This window comes from Glycine soja, chromosome 12, assembly GCF_004193775.1.
Source record: "Glycine soja cultivar W05 chromosome 12, ASM419377v2, whole genome shotgun sequence".
In the NCBI taxonomy this organism is placed as follows: Eukaryota; Viridiplantae; Streptophyta; class Magnoliopsida; order Fabales; family Fabaceae; genus Glycine; species Glycine soja.
This window is the reverse complement of record NC_041013.1, coordinates 41,483,930-41,493,194: the sequence shown is the minus strand read 5'-3', so window position 1 is coordinate 41,493,194 and position 9,265 is coordinate 41,483,930. Positions and strand designations below refer to the sequence as shown.

General features: G+C 32.6%; 1 protein-coding gene and 1 long non-coding RNA gene across 2 annotated transcripts; both read right to left on the bottom strand.

The window, feature by feature from the left end:
• Window positions 1-1,074, bottom strand: LOC114379551. Its single transcript, XR_003659522.1, has 2 exons — window positions 940-1,074; window positions 1-757 (listed from the first exon to the last, which is right to left on the bottom strand). It is a non-coding gene; the product is annotated as an uncharacterized LOC114379551 (long non-coding RNA).
• Window positions 1,075-1,521: 447 nt separating this feature from the next.
• Window positions 1,522-4,666, bottom strand: LOC114379560. The gene is made up of 4 exons (XM_028338238.1): window positions 4,534-4,666; window positions 2,699-3,681; window positions 1,876-2,605; window positions 1,522-1,792 (listed from the first exon to the last, which is right to left on the bottom strand). Exons 2-3 carry the CDS (start codon window positions 3,668-3,670, stop codon window positions 1,916-1,918), a joined length of 1,662 nt encoding a protein of 553 aa, XP_028194039.1. The 5' UTR covers window positions 3,671-3,681; window positions 4,534-4,666; the 3' UTR covers window positions 1,522-1,792; window positions 1,876-1,915.
• Window positions 4,667-9,265: the final 4,599 nt, after the last annotated feature.

The following is a 9,265-nucleotide window of genomic DNA, read 5'->3' as shown; positions in this document are numbered from 1 at the left end:
TCAAGATATACATTTAAACATTGATATAGCATATTACATTCATACCGATTTGATCACAACCAAGGCTGCATTTTCCTCTTATCTGCTTAAATTAAGTGCAATAGCAACAAATAAATTAATAAAAATTACAAGAAAACAAAATATTAAAATTTAACACCCACAGAAAACCCGGTGCATCTAATAAAAATGAAAAATTACACTATGCAATTAATAACACTATCTTGAATGTTGAAGAAGCATGCAACAATCAGAACTTTGATCATCTCAGAGAATTATAGGAACTCAACTGAATAGATTCAGTAGTATATACAATTTGAACACTCATACATACAAATGCTATGTTGGTCTATTTGTTTACATGAATTAAGTGTGAGTTCCATATACTCATGTCGCATCATTTCCTTCACAAGCGGATGATCTAATCAGCCACCACCACCGCCACCGCCACCGTCATTAGAACCACCCCCACCATCATCACCACCAAGTCCAGTTAGACCACGATTTCTTTTTCGTCGATACTCGTGGGAATTGTCAGCCCCACAAGCAAATATGATCATTGATATAACCGAAAGAGACAGAAAAATCATTCCCAGCAAAAATAAAACCCCAGATTTATGCATAATTACTTCATCTCCGTAGCCACCATGAAACATAGCAAGGAATTCTCTGCCCATCTTTCACTAATTAATTTAATGGGAGTTTCTCTTTCAGAAAACACTTGGCATCTTTATATATCCGATCATGACCCCTTGATGATCTAAAAGTTAGATGCCACAAACTTGGTCAAAATCTTCTAGAGTTTATATAGAAAATTAATAAAATAAAAAAGGTGCATAAAAAATTAGTAAAAGCTAGGTTGGATTTATCATCCAAAGTTGGTAAAGGAGTATTCTTTTGTATGAATAAATAATCATGGCAGGCTATAAAGTTGGGACTCACCGATTCAGATCCTAACATTTTGTGGTTGAGAACGGAACATTTTTTGTAACGTGTCCAATTAGTTAAATTTTTCTTTGTTTTCCAAGCGGTGCTTAAATGATGCAAGTGTCGCGAAAGGATATCCACCAAATTATGACAAATCACGTGTTCACCTACCAAAACTTCATGGAAGCACTTTAGGAAGTATTTAATAAGATGAATGTTTTGAATTTTAAAAAAAATACGAGAATAAATTTTATCAATTAATATGAAAAAATAAAAAAAAATCCCTGCAGGGTCAAATGCCATTGTTAGTGTGGTGTCGTCTAACTCTCTAGGCAAATTGTATTTATTTTATATTTTCATTTTGGCCTAAACGTAAATTTGAAAATCAAACCAAATATGTACCAATTCAGTTGCTTTAACTATGAGTATAATTAATTTTGCACAATTCTTAATGAATTCAATTTTACGCACTAAATTTTACTCCAGTTGCAGAAAATTGGGGAGCTGGGCTAGGAGACTCACAATTACAAAATCATTCTCTGCTGCGTTTTCAAAATTGGAGGAAACAGATATTTTGGACAAATAATACAGGAACAGATTGCATTAAAAATTGATGCAAATTACAGATGCAACTTTTTATTGAAACGACATATTTATATTCACAAGATGCAAAAGGCAATAGTGATTTACAGTGCCAGTTATATACAGCTCTGCCATATAGAAGCACAAGGGAACCAGCCATGCAGAAGGATAGAAACACATAATACTGATGCAAAAATTACATCAAAATTGTTGTATACATGTCAATTATCAAAGGCCCTTCTCTCCATAAAGCTCAAGCTTCTGAAATGGGAGGTGTTTGTAGATCCTGAAAAATTGAAGAGGACTTTATGCTTTTATTTCCTACATCAGTAGTTACACAAAAACATGCACAAAGAGTTATCAAATTACCTCAGGGAGCTGCAGATGTCCATGATATGCATTAGAAGATTTAACAATTTGTTTCCCACTTAGGATGCAATGGTGTTGTCTTGGGAGTTTTAGTGTTTGCAGTAAGGTTGGACTGTGAAGTCATGTTTCTTTTGCAAATGGTAGGTAAAGTGCGCTTAAGCCAAGACTCTGATGGAGCTTTTAGTGCAGGAAGGGCAAGAGGAAGTCCAAAACAGCTTGCACCAGATATTTCTTGATGGCCTAACTTTGTAAGACATTGGCTTTCTAAGTCATTCTTCCCATTATATCTCACCTTTGAGCTAGCCAAAGTGCATTCTTCATCAACCCATTTGGCAGCTAGTTGTCTCTTCAAATCAAGTTCTGAATTCTGAGTTAGGATATCAGAATTTTTGTCCCTGCCATATACTTGACTTTCTGAATTTATCTTCTTAGATTTAATCACTTTAGGACTTGAATCTATTGAAGAATTGTTATAAATGCCACTATCTCTTATTGAAGTCTCAAAATCACCCCCTATGTTATTGGTTTGAGACTTAACCTTGTGTACAGAATCAACATATAGAGTTTTCTCATGTACATGGCTTTCATAACTTGAATCATGTTGAGTGCAACCTCTTTGATATGGGTCAATGCCATGCTTAGATTTTACAAGAATATCCAAAATCTCTTTTTCTTCTGTAAATCCAGACTGGGAATCCCTTAACTTTTTCCCATAAGGAGTTCTACCTTGCTGCAGAATAAGAAAGGTGAAATAAAGATAACAACACCTGAAGTGAAATAATGACTAAAAAAGAAAGAAAAGAAGATAGAGACAAATTAATACCTCTTTTGAAGATCCAATGTGAGAAGCAGCTGATTTAGCTTGCATTCCATGAGCTGCATTTCTTGGAACCCTATCCACCATTCTTAATCCAGGCATTGGATTCAAAAGGCAGAACCGAGGAAATAGGCCACAAGTTGTAGTTGTGTAGTTTTCATATTCACTGCAATCATCACTTTCTTCCCCATCAATATCTTGAGTGTAATGTGGCAAAGCTTTTGGCCTATGCTGGTTAATGGGACATGGACTTTCTGTATTCACTTCTTTCTTTTTCTGCTTTTGTTGTTCTTGTCCAATATGTGCTTTCTTGGAAGCATATTGAGGAGTTTCTGATGTCATTGCCTTTGCTGCAAGCAAGAACCTATCAATCATGAAATTGCGACCTTGCTGGTGATCACTTGAGAAACTTCCAAATGGTTGGACCTCTTGTTCATCCCATCCACTCAAGCCACTCACACTACAGCTCATGAAGAATGATTCAGTCCTAGAAAGTGAGTCACGAGCATCTTCATAGGCCTCATCTCCATCATCTGACCCAGAACTTTCCTTCTCCCTAGTTTCCCCTTTTGAATGTTTTGTTGCTTTTTTGTCCAAGGATGCAACACTTTGAGAGTTGGAAAGTGTGCTTCCAGTTCTCATCTCAGCAAGTGATTGTTGCTTAGTTTTTGATACCCTCCCAGGTGGAAAGTTTGAAGTGAAGGGAGGCTTCTCAAAATCTTGTGTCTGTAATTTGCTTTCATCTTTTGGTCTTCCTGGTGCCTTCTCCCATACAAAAGGAACATTTCCAGCATTCCTCTCTGGAACTGAATTTAACTCTGATTTGTAAGCAGGAGGAAGTGGAAGTCTGGCTAATGAGTTCTGACTTTTGCTTTTGTGGTCTGTTTCAGAGGCCAATGTTGATGAGAACCTCCTCACTGATAAAAGTGGCTGATTCAAATTTAACTGCTTTTCTTCCATTAGATCTTTGAGCATCATGGAATTAGCTTCTGTAAAACACCAAAATCAAATTGCACTCAAACACGCCATTTTGAGCAACATGTTCAAAAAAAATACACTCACATTATTACAGTGAAAGAATGTCCTCAGGGCAAATTTTGTATCAAAAGTAGAGAATAGAACCACTGAACACAAAATAACCTACAATACATATAGGTCGGTATTCCTGGTTGACAATTGATGATACAAGAATATTGCAATAGGTGGAGTTAAAAATTGGAATAAACCGCTTAATGGATAGTCAGCATTTGAAAATGAAAATTGATCAATATGATATAACTACATTATGCATTTAAAAGAAAAACATTTACCAGTCTTTGCTAAGATAAAGATAATCAATCTAGAGTAGGGATGAACATAAGTAAAAAATAAAAAAAAATAATTGTCCCAGTGAAAAGTGCTAAAATAATTTGAAGATTTTTAATCTGCAGCACCCTAGTCAAGGTTTTAAATTGCAATCCCAGTAGCCATTGTGACAATCCTTAATATTGCAAGAAATTGCTAACAAATGCAACTGCAATTGCGGTCACAGTGAACACAAAAATCTTGATGTTGCGGTCAAAATAGCAGTCATAATCAAACCAGACCATCAAAGAAATGGAAAATTTCAGTTTTATCAGTTAAAGCCAAGGCCATCATTCATCAAAAGTAGTCACTTCATTCAAGAACATGGACCAAGAAAGTTTTGATGGTGGCATTAGAATAATAAAGAAACATACTTTTATTTTCTAAACAACATTCACATTCACTCTACCTCTCATCGCCATGTACAAAACGAAGAAACTCCAACACACACACACACACGCACAAGAACACAGAAAGAAAGAGTTTAGGAAAAGAACCTTGGAAAAATGACTCGACCCCAGGAATCAACTCACTTTCTTCCGTTGGAAAGCTAGTGAATAAGACCTGCAAAGCAGCCAGCAGAGAGAATATAGAAGCAGAAGCAATTTCGTGTCTTGCACTAGACCATCACATAAAGAAGACAAAGAAAGAAAGGAATTGTTTTTTAGAATAAACTATTTTGTACGCTTGTGTTTATTGCTTTGTTGCTGAGGTGAAAATCCTTCTCTTCTCTCTGTTTATGATAGCATAGAATTCGTTTTTTTTTTAAAAAAAAGATAAAATGTAACTAAGTACGTGCACACATTATGATCATTTTCATGTTCCTTGAGACTTTCAAGCAAATATTTAATTAGCGGACACTTGTATGGGATCATGCGACTGTGAAGCCAAGGCAGCGTGATAACCATGATTATGGTACGAATCAGTACACATAAAATGATAACTATGAATGTGAAAAGAGTTGAAAATGACAGAAACACCAACCCTGCGTTACGTGCTCGGTTATTGAGGGAAGAATAATGTTTGCTAGACACCTTGGTGAGAGTTACACAAATAGAAGAAGATAAAGAAAAATCTTAATGAATGATGTGATGGCATAATATGAGAGATAAAAAGAAATAAAACGTGTCAAATAAGTAATGACACTATTGGAATTGAAGTCTCAATAAATCAGAAATTGTTAGGGAATGATCTTGTCCATTACATTTGCATAACTTCCATTTTCTTGTTCTTCCTTCTATTTTGTTTATTCATTTTGGTCTTGTGTTTATTTTCTTGCTATTAGAAATTAGGAATATACTAAATCCAAATCCGCGGGATAAGTTTTTTGTTATGCGATTGATAATGAGAAGTAACCGGCGCACAAAGCAAATAACATATGCTAAAAATAGGATTATTTTATCATATTATATCTATAATTTCATTAATTAAACTAACTAATAATTTAAAAGTGTATATGTAATCTTTGTTTATCTACACAATACAAAAGAGAGAGAAAAAAAATCTATTTATACTCCAATGCACAAGACATTAAGCAATGCTTATTATGATTTGAAATTGTCCACGCAGCAAAAAATCATTATTATTTGAATATGCCATAAAGAAAATGGAGGTTGATTCAAATATATATTTTTATAATATGTCCAATTTCAAAATATTAATTTGGAACAGGTGATTTCAAGGACATGTTACATGTAGTAAGAAAGGTAATAAAAAAACAGTAGCATAAAAGAAAAACTAATCTATACTAGTCTATAAAAGAATATGTGAAAGAAGTTTTTCATTCTAGTACACTTTTTTTTCTTTTCAAAATTACTCATTACTCATTAAGAAAAACAGACAAAAATATATATTCTCATTATAATTATCTTCAAAGAATTTTAAAATTTTATTATATAACTATTGTTGTCATGTTGTTTTAAAAACTAAAATACGCATATTTACATTATGAATTATTGAGTTATATATGCCTCTGCAAATATTATTGTCCGAACATTTGCAGACTCTGAAGTCTGAACGGTAGATTCCTTATATACTAAGAATATAGTTATAATTACTTAAGCTACAATATATAAGAAAAACAAGGCTGAATTCTACAAAATTAATTTCATTTGAAAACAACACACGAGTGAATAATTAGAATATAGTACATCATGCATGTGCTAGAGCATAATCATACAGTTGGATTTCATAATTTTCTACATGTGTCAGCAAATATATAGAGCACGTTTCCTCACTTGAAATGATACACGTGACAGTTCCAAATGTAAGTAGAAAGTGATCATCATCATACATTTTTAACGATTGAAAAAATTAAGTTAAATTATTTTTTAAGTCCCCTGATTGATTTATTTTGTAAATTCAATTTTTTCTTCTAATTTTTTAAGTAATTTAATTTAGTCTTTCAATTTAAATGATAACAAATTATATTTTGTGACGATTCAAAATCATTATTAAATTATTTTCAACCGTCAAAAATATATATATTATTAAAAAAATCGATTTAGAAAATTAGAGAATGAAATTAAAAGAAAATAAAGAACTGAATAAAATCAATTTTAAAAATTAAAACAACAAATTAAACCTAAATAAAAAATTAGAAATAAAAACTAATTTAACCAAAAGTTTAGTGATTAGGTTTAACATCTAGTGAGACCATAATTCGAGCTTACGCCTTATTTTACCTTAAGTAGACTTTATTTATTTAAACATCTCTTTTTCGACCTTAGCGGGAGAGCCTCCATAGACAAGTTCATTTAACATACAAAAATAGGCTCGGCACAAGACTTCTTCTATTATATAGCATAATTCATGCATTCTTTTTGGAATTGCTAATTGCCTGATGAGTTCAGAAACATAACTTTCTAAACATCCCATCTTTTCTTCGAATTATTTTCCGAGTGTCAAGCATAACTCATAATTGACAGTAAGCTCAAAAAGCTGCTAAGCTTTTAGAATGCAAATTTTTTTTCAAGTCACAATTCAATCCTCTTGTGGTTCAATCCTTTACTTCATTAATAACGTTTATTTCTAGTTTTTCACAATATCAATAATGAAAGTGTTGTAATCATGGTTGTAATTGTAATTTAAAACATTAGTGACAACTTTTTTTTTGCCTTCTTTTCTTCCACCACAAATGAAGAAGGTGGTAAACTTAAAGTGGGGTAGCCAATGATGTACTGGATCAAGAGGCCTTCCATTTCTCTGCTCCCTGGGTTCTTTATGTATACAAAAGATATAGTGCTTTAGTGGGCTCAACCTTGGTTATTCGCTATTTATTGTGCCTTATGTGATAAATATTGCATAACCAGGGTCTTTGCATTTTGTAAGTTTTTGGTACTTCTGGTACTAATTATTAATGCATATATTTTGTTTGCCTGCAAAAAAAAAAGGATGGTGGCCATAAAGGTTTGGTCGAGGACGGGAAGGAAGATGGCAGAAAGGGCTAGAGCCGGTAGAGCAATCGCAATATGGTAGTTATGGATAAAGGTAGAAAGACTATATATATATATATATATATATAAATAAAGGAGAAATCAAATTATATTATTTTTTAACTTGTTAGAACATGACACGTGACAGTTAACATTACTTGTTAACAGTCCAATTGTGACCTGAAAAACCAACATTGCACAATTTTATAAATTATGGGAATCAAATTCATGAATTAAATTAGTAGAGGATCAAATCCCAAAATGGAGATAAACTGAGTGACCAAATTTATAATTTTTTCATTTTTAAATAACTTGACGGAATCAAGATGTCATTTGAGACAAGGGGTTAAAAGTAATGTTCTGAAATAGAGAAATGAGAGGTGTAATAAGTTGAAACTTGAGTGGTCAATGTAATTAACTCTACATTTCCTTTGTGGTGGTGTTTTGGGCCTCCATTTGGAGTAGACAGGCCCATAACAAAAGCGAAACAAAAACTATGACCGAGCTAGAATTCAAGTGTTAAATTCTACTTTGTTTAGCTATTCCCAGAGCAAACACTGTATTTGGACCAACGCTGCCTGCCTAGTTTTGAGTATGTGTTGTTTCAACTTTACCACAAAGAAGTGTGGAGGAACTTTATTCGCATCGAACTTTCCATGTGTAAAATGGCTTTAACAACCACACCCCACAAAAGGATATACTTATTATCTGCGGCAGTTTGTTGGCTAAAGCATGAGCACAACAAACCAATTTCCTTTGGCACCTATGCATAGGAGTGCAATTATTACACCCTAAAGTGCTGCTATGAACCTTCATATGAATAGAAGTCATAAGTCAAAATCTACATATTCAAATTTGAAAAGGGAAAATCAAAAGTTAATAGTATATATCACTGAAGAAAGATGTTATTTTCCTCATAGTTGCTTTGGAATTTATTCCCTTACAAAAGTTACAACTGAACATCGGTAAAGCTAAAAAGCAAAAATTCCATTTAAGCAAAATTTCAATTAAAAGAGCATAATAATGGGCTTTTGGAAAAGAAAAAAATTGACGGGCAAGTCTATCCGAATACAAGATTGGAGCCTACTCCTAAAATATTTTTTTAAAAAAAAAAACTAATAAGACAGCATCGGAAATAATAATATAGTTTTCGTTAATGATACTCCTAAAACAGGAAGAAGTTGTTGCCCTTTTAGCTTATAATTCAATTTAAAAAATAACATTTTTTCGGTGAATTATTTGTCGAAAAAAATTAGAATAATGAGTACCAACATAGAAAAATGTTAAAAAAAACAAATCACCATAATTAACTGTGAATTTCATAATTTTGTTTTTGAAAGAGTCAAACTCCCATAGTTGTGATGCATTGTCATATAACTAACAGCTTGATGGCTACGAAAAGCCTCAACAAATGTGAGCATATTCTATAGCTAATAGCTAATTTATGCTATTGTGATGGAAGAAAGGAAGCAAAAGCATATTCCGCACAAATTTCTTCATTTTCATATATAATGGCTATTCGGTTTGCCTTATAAAAATAATTTCTTCATTTTCATACATAGGCCATTCTTGATCTCCGTCAAGACTAAGCAATTTAATTAACGTCAAAATCATTTTTAATTATCTAAATATATAAAAACTCAAGAATACCTTTTTTTTAATTTACTTGCGATTATAGAAGATAAATTTTAGTTAACTACGCAAATATATTTGTGAAAAGATATTTTTGTAGCCACGGTCCCATGGAATATTATTTCCTAACTAGAGTTTTTTTTTTTTTTTTGTAATGTTCCTA

Bases quoted from the DNA above. Each gene is read 5' to 3' on its own strand.
- LOC114379560 (XM_028338238.1), bottom strand. From the start codon at position 3,670: ATGATGCTCAAAGATCTAATGGAAGAAAAGCAGTTAAATTTGAATCAG. The intron at 2,606-2,698 runs GTATTAATTTGT...CTTATTCTGCAG, and splicing joins ACATTGGATCTTCAAAAGAG to CAAGGTAGAACTCCTTATGG.